Source organism: Bubalus kerabau, chromosome 14, assembly GCF_029407905.1.
Source record: "Bubalus kerabau isolate K-KA32 ecotype Philippines breed swamp buffalo chromosome 14, PCC_UOA_SB_1v2, whole genome shotgun sequence".
NCBI lineage: Eukaryota > Metazoa > Chordata > Mammalia > Artiodactyla > Bovidae > Bubalus > Bubalus kerabau.
Genome location: NC_073637.1, coordinates 17,028,841 through 17,046,767, shown reverse-complemented (window position 1 = coordinate 17,046,767; position 17,927 = coordinate 17,028,841). Strand labels below are relative to the sequence as shown.

Here is a 17,927-nt window from a genome sequence, read left to right as displayed (position 1 = left end):
AGGTGGGAATAGACACCAGACAATCTTGGAACTCACCCTGGATAAACTCTCATGAGTCCGTATTATGCCACATCAAGAATTACCATATTGTTAAAGGCTTGCAACCTACATTGTTTAGCTACAGAGGACCTGGAATTTGTCTCACCTGAGTCTGCTGACATCTGTAAAAATAGCCAGTCGGTCTCCTCCCTTCCTGTCCTCCCTGACACCTCTCTCTTCTCCCTCATTTTGCCCCAGTCTTTCACTTTTGAGACAACCCTCATTGATTCCTAGTTTTCATACATTATTTTGCTTTTATACTTGGTTCCTGTCTTGGCCGTCATCTTCTTCTCATTGAAATTTCATGAATTTTAAGTTGAATTTGATTGCAATACTACATCACCTATTTCTGCTTAATGTACTTTATGTAACATGTAACTTCAGTGTCTTATCCAACACTTCAAGAAAGAATAGTATGGTTATAATATTGCTGTTAGTGCATTCTGACATTGAGTAACAGGTGACGTGTCTAATGATTAGCGCGGCTGCCGAGATTGCATAATTACAGGTTTGTGTGACTTTAGGGGAATCATATACAGGGCACCTGCCTCCATTCAGATAAACATTAGATAAATACCAGAGCAATTCAGCCTAAAAAGAAGCCCTCCTTCAGCAATTGTCACTATTTTTCTAGGGTTTGCCAGTGAACAGGGAAATGAAACAGAAGCTGTCTTTAAAGAATAGGCTTCATTCTGTGGTCCTTCCTGGTCTACATAATACTTGGTCAGTTCTTCGAGTTCTGTTAGCAGTTCATAGTACTTATTAGCGGTCCATAGTGTTTGGGATGCTAAGCTGCATCACTGGGTATGAACAAGGCGGATTTGCAGGAGGCCAGCCACTGTACTGGCGTACTTACAGGAACAGTTATAATTATCTGTGCCCTCTGGACTTAATTTGCAGGGGCAGGGTTAGGGGGACATATTTCAGCCAGTTCTTGAAGTAATTTCTTGGAGCAGCTTCTTAGTTGGTGTGCCAGACATGTTACACGGGACTCACCAAGTCTCCAGGAGACCTCCCCACCTATTTATTGACTTGTAAATGAATGTTCAAGTGTATGTTGCTTAGGTTCACTTGATTAACACAAGCAAGAGTTGATTTTAATACATTAATGCTCTTTCAGTGGCACATCTAAGAAATCCTAGACTCCCAGACCCCCGCTTGTCTAGGGAGGACGGTGGCAAGAATACTGGAATGGGTTGCAATTTCCTTCTCCAGGGGATCTTCCCAACCCAGGGATCAACATTGCAGTCAGACACTTTACTGTCTGAGCCACCAGGGAATCCCCGTCAAAGGCTTGGAGTAGAAATAGTTTTGACCCTGGGCTCCACTCAGAAGTATGTCTGCATGTGAAGCCTTCCCAGGCTCTTCCCTCCCCTGAGACAGTTCTCTGCTGCTGCCCTGGCGTGGCTGCTCTGTTGTTGCTGGTGCTTTTGGCTTGGTTCTGCTGGACTTAGCAGCTGCTAGAAGAGCTGACTTAGTTACTCTCTGAGCATTCAGTGGGTGACTTGGTTACTTTTATAAAGCCTCTCCAATTAGCCTTGCTGATGGGAAAGATCACTCTCTTCACCAGTGTTAAAACTTCGTAAGGGGAAGATCATTTTCTCTTTGTTACTGATTTCCTCTTCCAAGGAATTTGGGAAAGCTTTTCCCCACCAGGCCCAGTCACATTTGAATGACCTTGGCCAGTGTCCTCCTTGGAACAGGCCACCCGGAGCTGAGATGAAGCTAGCTGGAGGCCATGACTTTCTCCCCAGTCCCCCGCCCCCAGGATTTGTTCCCTGGATATTCATGGAGAGGTTAGAGGCGCTTGGTCCTTCTCCTGTTGAAGCATCTTTTAGCACAGGGAGGCTAGTGTACATACTTTGCAGCTGGAAGGCCTGCGTGCCAAGGCCTGACTGCCACTCACTACCATGTGTCCTTGAGTGAGTTATTACTTCAACTGCATGGTGCTCCAGTTTTCTCATATAAAGTAGAGATAAAACTACCTTTCTCTTAATGTTGCTGTGAGGTTTAATATAAACACAGTGTGCTGAGTGCATCTTGGCTCATAATATAAGTGCTTACTAATTATTAGCTACAGCTATTATTATTACATATATTTTTATCATTGCAGTTACTTTCCAGGCTTGCAGAGGTGTGGTACAGTAATATTTTCCTCTCCGAGCTATGTCATTCAGTGAATTTTAACATCATTTTTGTAATGCCCCTGCTCCCCACCCTGCTTTGGGGCCAGCCTTTTTCCTATGGAAAAATCACAATGAAAATAGAATAGGCAAATACATTTATATTACGTATCTTTACATTTGAATTCAATTGAATATCAGGTCAGGACGATTTTTAGTTTGGCGAAAGTTTAATTTTCAAATTTATATATGATGGTTGTATAAGAATATTGTTATATTTCTTTGTTGGCTCCCAAGAACACTAAGGCATTATTCGTACCCTCAAATGGATTAAAATCTGTTTGGAAAAATGAGCCATTCATATAGGAAAACAAGATTGCTTATGGTTCAAAGTGCCAAAGTATCAAGTACAGTTGTTAAGATAAATTAAACAAGATCCTTCTAGGCTGGTAGAGTTTAAAAATAGGCAGGGCTTGAGCTCAGCCCTTGAAGGGTGGTTTGGATTTGGTTGGTGTGGGTTTTTACGAAGGGCTGTCCCTATAAGAGTGGGAGAATTTGGATAGCGGAATTATATACCGTGGAGTAAAGGATCAAGGGACCTCTAGTTACTCAGCCCCTCTGCCCCTCTCCATTCGCCAGCCACTTTTTGGTCAACAGCCCACTCCCTGTCATGTGCTTATCCCTCTTTTCCTCCTGAGTTCTTCCGGGCTTTATTTAGCCTTTTTGATACCACACTATGCTCTTTCCCCACCCCAGTTCCTTGTAGAACAAGACACATTCCGTATACCTTTCTTTGCCTGGTATTTCCGAAGCATGAACACAAGTAAAAAAGAGGTTATTATTGTAATAATGAGGGAAATGGTGGTTAACAGCTGCCTGATATGGATGTTTCTCATGGCCTCCCCTCCAGATGCCGTTGTGGGAGTCTCTTCTAGTTCTTATCTACTGTCTCTGGTCTCTCCAAGACCTTTTCTCCAGCAGGTCAAAACATTGACTTGGGGCTGAGGTTATCTGACTGAGCATCACTTCCAGCTGTGGTGTGGCTCTCAGTTCTTTTCAGGAGTAGCTTCCTGCTCTCTTCCCGTGTTTTCTCTTGGTTGCCTTGGGCTGCACTATTCATCACTTAGGTTCTTTAGCTTGTCCCAACATTCTTGCGCCTTAGTGGAGGCTGTGTGTGCCCAGTTGGCCTCCTTAGATGCTTCCCCTAGGCTTCATGCCATCAAATCCTGGCCTAGCCATCATTGCTTAGGTTCGCCTTTGCAGGGAAGGTCTCCTTCTCCTTATATTTTAAATTGTTATCTAATTCAAGTCTTACTATTATCCATGGGCCCTTGATAATAAGAGCATCATCCTGCTTACTTTGCAAACTTGAATGTCAAAAGCACATTTCTAAGTGCTTTCAAAAATTAACTCAATTCCAGAGGAAGGTTGCCAACGTTATGTCAGCTCCTGCTGCTTTAAGCCCCTGATAGATTTTTATTTCTTATATTTGCCCCTGATACATCCTTTAGAAAGTTTCTACTTAGGTTGAAGTCTCCATTAATTATTGAATTTTTTTAGAAAGCAGTTTATGCTGTTAGTCTTTGCTCAGGTTACCAGCTTTACCCACTTTTTTCAGTGGTCCCAAAATAAGAATCCATTACACATAAAATACACTTATTTCTTTAAGAAAACAAACAAAACAACCTGCACCATTATTTCCTTTAATTAGATAAAACTCGTGTGAAACCAGGGGCCTACTTCTCCCTTTTTAAAAAGATTGTCTTTTTTTTAAATTTTTCATTATTTTAAATGAGAAAAAACTAAAAAAAAAAATTTAAAAACTAAAAAAACCTATATTATAGGTCAGTTCCAAACTCCTAACCAATTTGCTGAAATGTAAATATATACAGTAAAATACTTAGTAAGTCACAACCCATCATCATTAGGATATAGATTGTTTAAAATTCTCTTTCTGATCATCAAGCAATTAATATGATTTTTAACAAACAGTTGCTATATTATGGCAATAGAGACATGTTGGTACCAGCAACAGCTAAGCAGCATGTCTCTTTCATTGATGTTTGGACATTTTTGAATAGTCTTACTATTTTATTTGGTATATAACTTGAGACCTTTCTCTTATACCATTTTGTTTAAAATTTGTATTTAATTTTGTGAATGTAAATACAATTTTTTTCTTATGTAAACCCTGCTCCTTCCCACTCCTCAAAAAGAAAAACAAAAAACTTACGTAGAGGTATACATATATTCTGTGAAGTCTGGGTGTTACAAGCCAAGAGATACTCTACTAAAAGCATGTTAGCCCAGGAGATATTTTAAGGAATGTGTTTATTATTGACTATTGTAAAACTAAAGCATAATTTAGAAGTCTAGGAAATAATTTCTTAAAAGCCAAATGTAAGTGGGTTTTACATTATTTTATAACTTTGAGCTAGACAGTTGTATTGTTCTTCAGGGGAGACAAGGAATACTGACATTCGTCTGAGTTAGGGTATTTGAATGAAGAGTCTTTGTGTGCATCCCCAAATGTGATTTAAGGATACCAGTTTTGGAAATGGCAACCCACTCCAGTACTCTTGCCTGGAAAATCCCATGGACGGAGGAGTGTAGTAGGCTACAGTCCATGGGGTCGCAAAGAGTCAGACACGACTGAGCAATGTCACTTCACTTCACTTCACTTCAGGTTTTTAAATGCTAACGTTTCTTATTATCCTGTGTTCTCTATCTTTTCCTGATGTGTTAAATTGTGTGTCTAGAGCTTGGGGAAAATGTTTCTTTTAAGCACTTTTAATATTATTTCACTTTTCTAGTCTACTAGTCGCTTTTTGTAACCCTCTTGTTCCCTGAGGGTTTTTATTTTTTAAATACAGTCAGGACGGTTGTTTCCTGCTCTGACCGATACCTGAAACGTTTGGGGATCTGTTTCCGCTGTGGCTTGTTGTTGCAGTTTTTCAGAAACACGTTTGTTCTTTCTCTCTCTCTGCCCTCTGTTCTGCTCAGTGGCCAAGGCCAACCTCCCTACAGCCTGGAGGAGCAGGGTGGGCTTATTACTCTAGTTCATCTTTATTCTGAGGAGTGAGGACCCTCAAGTTACTAGGGGAATGTATGCAACTTTGGATCCTGCGTTCTGCTTCTGATTTGGCCCTGGTATTTCTTATTATCTTGTGACTTTTGTTTTTAAGGAGATCTCTTTTTTTTCTGTTTTACCCTATGATTTTAGTTGTCTTCAGTAGGAGGATTGGTCCACATAACCCAGCCTACCATTACTAGAAGTGAAAAATCTTCCTTATTTGATCTTTAACGATACTGTAGGGTTCATGTGCAGACATATAACTGCACTGCTTTAATTGATGATGGAACTGAGGCTGAGAAAAGTGTAGTGGTTGATTTCAGACCGTCCAGGCAGGTGGCATAGCTGAGACTCGTGTGTCTGAGTCTACATTTCCACCTTTGAGCCTTTTTCTGTTGGCCATCTTCTTCAAATTTTGAATGAACCAGGTGTATATTGAAGACATTTTAAAAGATGTAATACTTTTGCAAAATCATTTACATAGATCATTGACTAATAATTATGTTGGTATAGCTTTTCCCAGCTATGACATTTTAAGTGAAAAACAATAATTTGTTTCCCTTTTATTTTTCAGCTGAAGTGAGTAGTGAATACAGTATGGATAAGGCAATGGTTGAATTTGCAATGATGGATCGGGAACTAAACCATTATTTAAAGGCTGTGCAATCTACAATAAACCATGTAAGTTTACACCACTCACCTGGTTATATTTGGTTACAAGTGACTGACTTAGAAATAGAAACACAAAATCAAAATTCTTCTCTAACCTTTAATATTTTCTTATCCTTTCTGTGGTAGCTATTAATCTCTTCTTAATCAGGAAGTTCATAGAATAGGAATCTTAACTACTTTCCTAAATAGGTCACCTAGATTTAATTAGGATATTACAGTTTAGATTTCCTTGCATTTTTTGGTCTCAGATTTTATTAGTCTAAGCCCTCTTTGAATGTGAGTAGTTTTTTATAAAAAACTAAAAACTGCATAGAACTTGTTTTTATTGTTACATTTGTTTAAGCATACAATTTAGACCAGGTTTGGTTACTCATTCTCCAGCTGTAACTAATATGTAGCTATTGCAAAATTCATAGAATCAGATAATAGGGAAGAGTTTTAGAGAAAGTTTAAAAATAAAGCAGCTTGGCATTTCGTTTTTTCCAGAAGCCAAACTTAACTTTGTTGGCTCCGGCTATCACAGGAACAACACATAAAGCAGTTAAGGTGGGAACATAGCAACATCCTTTTCAGCAGTACTGTGTTGAGTAAGAAATGAGCAATATGATTGCAGTAATGTTTCTGAGAAGTGCTTTGTCCTCTGAGCAGTGGAAACTCCCCTTTGAACTGATTTCATATACCTGTGTAATAGGATGTCTTGTACTTCTGGTTTCTTTATTTGCTTTTTCTTATATCTATGGGAAAATTCTAAAACTCAAATATTTTACAAGATTAGCTGCTATTCAGTGGAAGAGAAATTTTTGAATATGATCTAATGCTTAAGCCATATTTAAGTGAGTATTACATAGTTATGTTTCTGATTATATGCCGTTTTCTGAGTTTTTTCGTCTTTAAAATTTTGTTTTCTCCTTTTTTTCTTTTGATGGTTAATATTTACTAAGTGTAGCATTTGTGACTATCTTAAGAATGTCTGCTTATATCCAAGTAATACGCTCATTCAGTTCTGGTGTTTCTAACCATCATGACTGTCCTTGGCCTGTGAATATTTCTTCCATAGGAAGATATAAAAATGGTATCGTGTCTGGTCTTTGAAACTGATAGCAATGATTTTCAACTCCAGCTGACTCCTAGAACCAGCCAGTCAGTCCCTACCCTACACTAAAGAGACTCTGATTTTACCAGTCTGTCTGGAGCAGGATTGGGGCACCTGTATTTTTAAAACCCATTCTATTATGTATCCAAGGTTGACAGTCACTGCCTTAGAAGAACAAGGCTGTTTTTATAGAATAAAGTGTGAAGTGAAGTGACAGTCGCTCAGTCATGTCCGACTCTTTGTGACTCCATGGACTGTAGCCCGCCAGGCTCCTCTGTCCATGGAATTCTCTAGGCCAGATACTAGAATGGGCAGCTGTTCCCTTCTCCAGAGGAGCTTCCCAACTCAGGGATCGAATCTAGGTCTCCTGCATTGCAGGCGGATTCTTCACTGACTGAGTCACCAGGGAAGCCCAAGAATAAAGTACATTTGGTACCAAAGATCAGAGTTAGACCTATGATATGGGCTGGTCCAGCATTGACCCTTACATTCTGTGGAGGTTATTTGATAGGCTTTTCTGCTTTAACCTTGATGTTTTGCAAAGGAAACAGCACAGTGTACATTATAGATAAGAAAACAGATTTTGAAAGTTGAAGAACTTAATGTGGATTTTTTTCCTGTTGAACCTTAGGATTCACAGATATACATGATATTTTTATAGAATGAATTGGACTTTCCTACTTTCAAAAAACTGAGTCACTCATAAAGGGAAAAAAGGAAAAGCAACTCTCCCCTCAGTAGTTAACAGCATTTCTTTCATCTTGAGACTTCATTCCATTACCCCCACCCTACTAAACAAGAAAGATAGATGGTGCTTGGAGTTTTATCCAGCTTTTCAGCCCTAACCTCACCCTGCACTATGGAGCAACTGGATTCAGTGATTCTAATGCTTGTCAGGAAGGTCCCTGATCTTTCATAAGAGGAGAAAGCATGTTTAGTTGCAGTTTTTTCTTACGCAAAGTTGTGCTTGCTATATAAGCTTGATATGAGACCAAGAATAGCAAATCATAGTTTTGTAAGATTTCTAAGACCTAAAACCATATAGAGACATAGTGGGGATATGACCATTATTTTGAGGGAAATATTTTATCCTCTTTATATACTATTCACTCTTTACACAGTATGGAGTACTGTCTTACTGCCATTTTATTTCTTGTTTTGGTGAGGGATAAAGAATGAACAGCAGCTTGAAAGGGGTCAGAATGGTATAGTTCTTTAAGAATAGAAAGGGTCTGCTGCTGCTAAGTCGCTTCAGTCGTGTCTGACTGTGCGACCCCATAGATGGCAGCCCACCAGGCTCCCCCGTCCCTGGGATTCTCCAGGCAAGAACACTGGCATGAGGGCATTGCCATTTCCTTCTCCAGCGCATGAAAGTGAAAAGTGAAAGTGAAGTCGCTCAGTCGTATCCAACTCTCAGCGACCCCATGGACTGCAGCCCACCAGGGTCCTCCGTCCATAGGATTTTCCAGGCAAGAGTACTGGAGAGAAAGGGTCTAGGGATCAGAAACTGTTACAACTCTGGAGCTCCCACTTTCCAAGTTATGATCATGGGTCAAGAAACTTAACCTCTTGGAACCTCATGGTCTTCATCTATAAAAGTCTTAGCCTGCCTGTTTCATAAGATCATTGTGTTAGTCAGATTAGATACTGTGTATCAAACACTTTGACATTCATAAAATTTGATAGAGGTAAAGATACTGGGTTATTACAAACCTGGATTTCCAAACACACTCCTGAGAAAGGTGGAACAGGATCTTTCTTAAAAACAAGTCCTTTGCTCACTTTATTTCAGGGCTTTGAATTAAAACTTTTATTGGCTTTAACCTGTCCTCCTTTGGAATCCAAGAATCATATAGGATTAGATTTTAGCTGATTGAGTTACAATATGAGGTGTTTATGATCTCTAAAACAAAGATATTGTTTTAAATCAAATTATTAAGAAAGAATGGACTTCCTTGGTAGCTCAGTGGTAAAGAATCCACTTGCCAATTTAGGAGATGCAAGTTTGATCCCTGGGTTGGGAAGATCCCCTGGAGAAGGAAATGGCAACCCACTGCAGTATGCTTGTCTGGAGAATTCCATGGACAGAGAAGCCTGGTGGGATACTGGGTCACAAAAGAGTTGGATACAACTTAGCGACTAAGCAACAACAACAATTAAGAAAGAATACAGATAATAGGAACCCGTATGAGTCCTGTTTCACTTCTGCTCTGTCATAGACTTTTAGGAATTGCAGTACTGCCATTCCTATATCCTTTGCCAAGATTCTGGTCTACTCTCTGGTCTTTTCTGTTTAAAAAATTTTTTTTAATCATCAAAGAGCTTTGGAGTTTCTTATTTAAATTAAGATCTCTCATCTGCTCTCATCTTCACCGAATTCTGAAGGTTATAAACCTCTGAAAATGTTTTCTAAGTTTACTTTGGAACCTTAAAGGTGTGGCTCAATTTACCAGCCATCGCTGGGAAGTACATTTGGCTTTTAACAAAGCACTCAGATCTCCTTTCTTTGTCCTTTGAGAAAATAGAGCTGCTATTTTCTACAATGCTTGAAGTTTTTATTTGGAATCAGTATTTATTTCAGTGCTCTGAAACTTAAAAAAAGAAAAGAAGTAAAGACGTTGTCCCAGCTGTTTTGTAGAGGGAATATTATGCAGTGAACACTAAAAAAAAAAAAAACACAAAATTCCCAGACAGTCCGTAATTCATTTTTAAAAGCCTCAGGGTAAATGGGTTATATACCTGTCACAGCTCTTTGAAACATGTTAAACCACAAACAATTCAGTAGGAACTCTACGGAGATTTTCAGTCATGAGACCACACATGTGATGAAAGTGTTTTGAAAGCTATAAAATGGCACATAGATATGCTATGATCCATTTACTTGTTTTATCGCTGTGACTGCTAAGGAAAAACTTTTCTCGGTTTCATGTTGAGAACAGAGTGATGTTCTGAACATTAGCTTTTGATGACCTAATGTTCCCTTTCTTGATTTCTAAGCTTTTATTATTTGAGTATCTTGAAGGGCACCACTGGCTGGCTTTTTGTTCTCAAACGTTCACTGAACACGTTTTCTAAACACCTATATGCCAGATATTTCTTGGTGCTAGAATCTGGAGGTCAATCAGCAAAGCCCACATGACCTCAATTTCAGAATGTCTGAAGTCTAGAGAGGGAGACAAACATTTAACAATTGTGCTGTGTACTGCAAAGGAAAAATAAAGTTTTTAAGGAGAGTTATTAACTCAGGGGGCATAATATCCTCTGGGCAGTAGGTTGGTGGTTAGGGGACTCCTTCCTGATAAAGTGATATTTAATCTAAGATGAAAGTCTGATGAGCTTCAACGTGGGGATCATGACGTATAACTTCCCCTGTCTGTGTGACTTTTTGCATGAAATGGAAGCATCTTTTTTTTTTTTTCCTTCTCCTTTATGTCAGAGTTTCAAAGTGCCTTGATCAATCCGAAGATTTAATTTTAGAAAATTGTCAGAGAAAGCCTGCTTTTATACATAGAAAGGTTAAAGTCTGTAGAGTAGCCGAGTAACCTACCTAAGGTTGGTCAGGGGTTCATTCATCTGCAGATGTGAGTGCCTGCCATGAGCCAGGAACTGCACTTATTAGTAAAGCCAGTTATGACAGTAGTTGATTTATTAATAAGAATAATTTCATTACTGATACTCTGCTTCTCAAGCCATTTTACTGGTCACATGGATTATCCCTCTTGAAGTGAGACTCTCTTATCATGTATCTAAAAGTGAAAGTGAAAGTCGCTCAGTCATGTCTGACTCTTTGCGATCTCAAGGACTATACAGTCCATGGAATTCTTCAGGCAAGAATACTGGAGTAGGTTGCCATTTCCTTCTCCAGGGGCTCTTCCCAACCCAGGAATCGATCCCAGGTCTCCCGCATTGTAGGTGGATTTTTTACCAACTGAGCGACAAGGGAAGCCCAAGAGTACTGGACTGGGTAGCCTATCCCTTCTCCAGGGGAATCTTCCTGACCCAGGAATCGAACCAGGGTCTCCTGCATTGCAGGTGGTTTCTTTACCAACTGAGCTATCAGGGAAGCTGATTGCATGATCAGGAGGCCTTATTCCCTCTGTCAGATAAGCAGTGGTGATACTGTGTACTGTGTCCTTCTGGTTCTGGATTTGTGTGATGGTTTTAAACTAAACCTGGAGTCTGTCTTGTGGGCTTCGAGTCCAGAAGGTGGGTAACAGCTTGATCCAGAGAGTCCTCAGATTGATTCTCAGGTACGTTTTTTTCAAATAAGAGATGATAAAGAGTCCAGCTGCTATCGTGGGGGTGGTCTTTGTAACTTTTTTATAATCTTAATTCTCATAGTGAAAAAGGATGTCCCTCACCCCCGCCCAGCTAAATAACAAATGGCCTAAGAGGTTCCTATTAGTTACTGATATTATTAACAGTCAGTGATGAAATATTCATTTTCTGTGCTTTTTTGATGAGCAATCTAACCCTGGAGTTTAGTAAAAATAACTGAAGCTTAAGATTCACATTATACTTTGCATTTTTTTTATCATGATACTTAATTGTGCGGTTTTACTGTAACAAACTTCAAATCTTAAAGGAAATGTCAGATTTTACCCGTGTATGGTTCTTTCAGTATGTGCTGCTTGAACATCTTACCTTATGGAAAACCCAGAGCATTTGTATTTTCTTCACCTTCCTTAGCTGCTCTCTTTTGTGCTACCTGCATCTTAAAGATTATCTAAGATTTGAAAGCATTTATGTCAGATTGCTACCACGTATTTCTTGCAGTTTTTAAAATCAGTTTTTTATAACAGTTCCTACCAAGTATAGAGGAGGAGGCTATTTTTTTTCTAACGAGAGGGGCAGTTAGCTGCTGGATCAGCTTACTTGGGTTGTTCCTTATAAATCTGTTCATGGATATGCCCTGTGCACTGTGGCTTTTTTACTTGATAAGCTAACATGAACATTTTATCTGCCTTTGAAAGCTAGTATGTTGAGAGTTAGAAGAGTGGAAATATACCTCGTGTAAGTTGTTGAAACCAACACAATCTTAGATATAATAAAAGAACAAGGTGGGTCAAAGGTATAGCTTACCTCAGCCTTGACATTATGCAACTAGTTTAGAATGTTTTTGACATATCACTTCCCACTGCCTCCTCACCCTTCACCCTTCATCACCTGGTAAACTTTGCCTTTTGTAGATCTTATTTTAAAATTACTTTAACATCTTCTCCTTTAACATGAAATCTTATGGGGTATCTTATAAGTTGGGAGTTACTTTTTTGGTTATACCAGATTTGGGGAGCCTTTCTCACAGAGAAAGCTAATGATTTATAGTATCTGAAGAAACTTCCAGGGCAGAGGATGTGATTTATTGGCTATGACCACGTGGTGACTGGATGTAAGAGTGCACCTCGCACTGTGACTCATTGACAAGGGTAGAAGGCGGGATTGTGACTCTGGGGCAGAAGATTCCCGAGCATGGGAGAAATGACTCTTGTCAGGTAAGGGATGACAATGGAATTAGTGAAGAGCTCCTAGAACCAGGTGGGAAAGTACTGTGAAACCCTCCACTAGCCCTCCAGAACAGTGTGTGGTGCATTTCTGTCCACGTTAACAAATGCTCCTTTCATCTCTAGGGATATTGCTCAGATGTGGTAATTAACCAGGGGAGAAAGGTTGATGTAGAAGGCTTCCCTCTTGGCTCAGTGTTGAAGAATCCACCTGCCAAAGCAGGAGACACAGGTTCAATCCCTGGTCTGGGACGATCCCATGTGCCGCGGAGCAACTAAGCCCAAGCACCACAACTGTTGAGCCTCTGCTCTAGAGCCTGGGAGCCTCAGCCACTGATAACCATGTGCTGTAGAGCCCATGCTCTGCAACAAGAGAAGTCACTCACTGCACACCGCAACTAGAGAGTTGTCCCTGCTCACTGCAACTAGAGAAAGCCCCTGTGCAACAACGAAGACCCAGCACAGCCACCAAAAAAAAAAAGTTGATGTAGATATTCAGTGTTCAGCCTTTTGGCCCCAGAATGTGTCTCTTTCTGTGATTACTGGTAATTAATTTTCTATTCCATTGCTCTAGAACTTCCTCTGCAGTTCTTCCTAAATTAAGGTTGTCTTTAGTAGCATTGTGTCTAATACACAGAAGGAGTAGATCTGGGTATAGTATTTCACTAATTGAGTTGCCTTTATAGAAAGGAATTGAGATATAAAACTCTTAGATTCCCAAGTAATGTAGCTGCTAATTGGTGAAATTTCTGGTCTGTGTTGTATTAAGACTGGTTATCGTGGGTGGTTTATAGAAATCTTTGTGTTTTGTAGGTATCAAGTGCTGGATTTTATTCAGAGTTCTAAAACATTTACACTCTACTGGGCCTTAACGTGCCTCTCGTGCACATTTTCAAGTTCGTTCCATAATGCTAATTAATCAGGATGTGAGTAAGTATAATAGGAAAAAAAGGATTTTGTGGTCAAATAAGTTTGGGGAATGCTTGATTAAAAGAATTTCCTTCAAGACTCCAAAGCCTTTAAGATGCTTTTGTGCATTGTGATTCTCCAAAGGAGGGTATTTAGTTATTTCCTAAACTTGTTTGAAAATCTCTTTGGGGAAGAACTAATACTTTACAAAACCCACTTTGGAAAATGCTTCTATTGTCTCAATCCCCGTTCCTTTCGGAGGAGGCTGAGAGATGATGGATCCAGCAGTGTGGGTACAGATTTCATGGCATCCAGGGATCTAGGAAGTACTCAAACTCCCTACCTGAAGTGGACCTACAGGATGTTTCTGTGCAGAAAATCAGGAATGGGCCAGACCTCTGAAAAGACTGCATTATTCCAGCAGTGGAAAGAGGAAGGAATAGCTCTTTTTAAAAACATGCAGTGGTTGCTTGGCCATCAGAGCCTCTCTTTGAAGCAAACAAGACCCCATGCGTGGGATATTGATTCAGAAAAGTGGGGGGAAGGAAAGGAAGAGAGGAAGGGATAATATAGGCAGAAAGGACACAGCAGTGGTGTGGACAGGAAAGGCACATAGACTCTGAAAACTTGGTTCAGCACAGCAGCAGTGCTTATTGAACACCTTGGCCTTGGTGGTACTGGGCAATGCTGACAGCTAATCACTTGAATTCTTTAAATGATGTGAATATTCTTTAATACAGCAAGCTCCTGCTCATTTATGACATTGGGCATAGTCCACATTTAGCATCAAACCCTTATTTTAGATAATCACTGAGCCTTCTTCCACATCAGACTTTTCACCATACTTGGTAAGTATTACAGATCTTGAGATGTTGGCCTTTCCCCGCTATTTGGTGCTCGTGAGCCTGGGGTCACTGCGGTAGAGAGATGGGAGGATAGACTGAGCCACGGAATTGATCACCAAATGCTAAGACTCACTATAAAATGAATGCATTTGCCAAGTGTGGAGTTGAAACAGCTGCTTGTTTATTAATCTCATAATTAAGTTGTTCAGTTAGTGCCAATAGAATGCTTAGTTTAATGAAGATATAAAAGCCTCTTGACATGTGTATATAAAGTAGGCTACAAAATAATATTAACAATGAAATAGTTTGACATAGATAAAATAAACATGCTTAAGAAATTCAGAGTAAGGGAAAAGAGCCTTTGCTTAAATTCTGGCTTTTCTACCCTTTAAGCCTCAGTGTCTTTTTAAGTGAGGGTGATCAAATACAGGTCAGAGAGTTCTGGAAACAATGAAAAGTGATAGCGTGAAAGCAGCGAAAACAGTTCTGTCAAGGCTCATTTATAAGGTTGCTCAGAGAGTTCTGTAAAGGAGAAGTCATTTCTTTTGATCAAGTTTAAACAGTATCTGAAGAGGAAATTTGAGTTAACATTTAGAGAGCAGAGTAGGCAGCAGGAAACCATTGGGAAAGGCCAGAGTTGATTATGTCCTTGAGACGTTGAAGGAAGGCCCTCTTTCCTTAGGAGGAGCTTTCTGGTAATGGGGGCGGCGAGAATGTTGGGGGGAACTTGGTGCTCATAATGTTGTAAGCGGAAAGGATGGGGTGGAATCTGGGGGACCAAGCCAGTGAGAAGCATGGCATTTGGCCAATTGAATGTGAAGTGCCTTGATCAGTAAGGCTACTTTTGTCTGCAACAATGAGGAAGAGATTGTGCCCCTTAACATATGCTAGTTAATGGCAGAGGGGGCCCTACTAGGTATAAGGACCAGCTGTGTGTTCTGTGCTCAGTCATGCCTCTTTGTGACCCCATGAACTTCAGGCTGCCAGGCTTCTCTGTCCATGGAATTCCCAAACAAGAATACTGGAGTGGATTTCCATTTCCTTATCCAGGGGATCTTCCCAACCCAGAGATCAAACCTGTGTCTCCTGCTTGGCAGGCGGATTCTTTACCACTGTGCCCCCCCGGGAAGCCCTATATAACATAGTATGAAGATGCTATAGCAAGGACCAGACAGCTAAGTAAAAACTTTGGTAATTCAGGATTAACGTTTGATGTTTCCTAAAGTAAACAAAAATTACTTAACCATGTAAGCAAGATAGTTCAATAAACAGCATAATTATATACCCATATGCACAGAGATAAATATTTCTTCAGTTACATTTCCACCGTTAAGTAGTGTTTGTTATTTAGCGCCCATTTGAACAAATCGTTGGGAGAGAAAAATGTGTTGGCTTTATTCCTCTGAAGTATCATTATGTATGGGTTATCAGCTCTATTTCAAATATACAGTCTATATAAATTGTTGACAGATGAAAGAAAGAAAGTCCATAAGTGGAGAGAATGTAAATGCATGTGAGTTAGCAGTTGTGCGGGTGAGGAGAGCTCTTTGATCCTGCAGTGAGCCAGTGCCCGGTGAATTGTCATTGAGAAAATGGTGAGAATTCCTTTTTACTGTTTCTCTCTTAACGCATCAAGCTTCTAGCAATAGTGACTTTCATTCTTTTGTATCATGACCAGCCTGATATTTTAATCACTTGAGCTTTTTGATTTTTATTTCTTTTGAGGCTTTTTTTTTTAAAGGAAAATTAGTGTCACATATTATAAGATTCTTTAACAATAGTGAAAATCTTTATGCACACTTCTCATAGGCTGAATACACCAGTTTAATTATTTCTTCTCTTCTTTATTTATCTTAAAAAAATTTAATTATCTTCTAATTGAAAACGATCTTTATAAGGACCATGCCCAGGTAGCTCAACTGACAGAGCATCAGACTTTTAATATGAAGGCCCAGAGTTCAAGTCCCTGTCCAGCTGCCAAAATAAATTGGGGGGGCTTTCCTGCTGGTCCAGTTGTTGTCACCACATTCCCACTGCACATCCACTGGAGGCGGTGAGGTTTCCATCCCTTGTCCGGGAACTAGGATCCTTCATGCTGTGCAAAGGAGCTCCACCACCTCCCCTGACCCCCCAAAAAGACCAAGTCATTGTTACTTAAAATTGGAAGCAAAACCAGGAATAAATTTAATATGATTGCATCACACAATTGATTTCCAGACGCCCTGACTTGCTTGCTTTTAACTTTCCCCTTGACCGACACCCAAGGGTCTCACATGCTTCAAGTGCCTTTCAGTTGCCTCATCTATTTGTGATTCTTGGAATCTCACTGCTACCAAGGAGCAAACCTACTCCACCCATCAGGTTACTCTCTGTCACCCTGAGGATTATTTTAGCCTCCACCATGACACAGAAGCCAGTAAAGCCACATGAAGCACTAAATCGGAGCCCTAAATGAACTAAATCCTGGGTGTATTCAGAGCATCCCTCTTACAAAATCAGAAAATAAATATGGCTCATGAGGTGTGGTTACACTGTGTCTTAAAAAGCCTCAGCAAAAACAGAAAAAAAGCCTCAATTTTTTTCTTGGAATAAGTTCTTACCGTATTACTTAAAGCACCCATAAATAATATAGGTGAAGTTAGAATGTCATGCGATATTGTCTATAATAGGAATGGTATTGCTCAGCCAAAATATGGAATTAACATGTTTTACCTTTGTGAACTGTGTCCCCATTACAGTAGTAAATTGTTTGGTGTTACTGTTCGGGTTAATTATTGTGTTTTTGTCTATACCTATCTACTGAAAAGTTGTGTTGACCTTAAGCAGGTTTGCAAAATGAACTCAGTAATATCTGCTGCTACCTCTCACAGAGCGATTTCTTGATTAAGAAATGAGATAACCTGTGCGAAAGCACTTGAGAGGTAAAAGTGCTGTATAAAGGCGAGGGCTCAGCACTCTGGCCTGTTAACTTTTAACTTCTTTTCTCATCACAAAAATGTCTGCTACATGCTGTTTAAATTGGTACACTCTTCTAAATCCCCTAAACTCAGAATAAATGTATTGCCATTTATAGGTGGCTTGTGCTTTGTTTCCTCACGTTTATTTTCTCATGCCACAGCTTAAACTGGAAGGAAAAAATGTGTAAGTTTTACATTCACTTTTTGTCCTTAATTTAGTCATCTTTTTGGTAAATGCTTATTTCTGCAGAAATCTCATGTAACAGTTCAACAAGTGACTAATGCAGATTGGGCTTGCTTAGTCTCTGAGTCACTTTATTATGAAACACTTAAAGTTGAACATCGATTGGTAACAATGAGGAAATAATATGAGACAATTTATACTTTCTGATATGATGGTTTTAGTGACTAACTCATCAGGCAACACCAAAGAAGGAAATTAATGAAAATTCACAAAGCCAGATGAAATTAGTCTAAAAGTCAAGTCTCAGTAAATCACAGGCACCTTTACTACTTTCTCCCCTTCTCTCAGCAGTTGGCATTTCGTTGATACGAGTGTTGGGCTGGGAAGTAAAGATCTGACTTCTCATCCTTGTTCTGCCAGGCTGTGACCTTGGACAAGTCACGGAAACTTCTGTGCTTCAGCTTCCTCATTTCTAAAATGGGAATTATCACAATATTTGCCCTACATACTTCACTGGGCAATTGTGGATAA

General features: G+C 39.7%; 1 protein-coding gene across 17 annotated transcripts in view; it reads left to right on the top strand.

The window, feature by feature from the left end:
• NSMCE2 (NSE2 (MMS21) homolog, SMC5-SMC6 complex SUMO ligase) overlaps positions 1 to 17,927 on the top strand; it is a 237,249-nt gene that overhangs the window by 41,350 nt on the left and 177,972 nt on the right. For all 17 annotated transcript variants that reach the window (XM_055545814.1, XM_055545802.1, XM_055545801.1 and 14 more), the window contains exon 3: positions 5,810 to 5,916. In XM_055545814.1, coding sequence (XP_055401789.1) covers positions 5,810 to 5,916 — 107 coding nt within the window. The remainder of the gene's footprint in view (positions 1 to 5,809; positions 5,917 to 17,927) is intronic.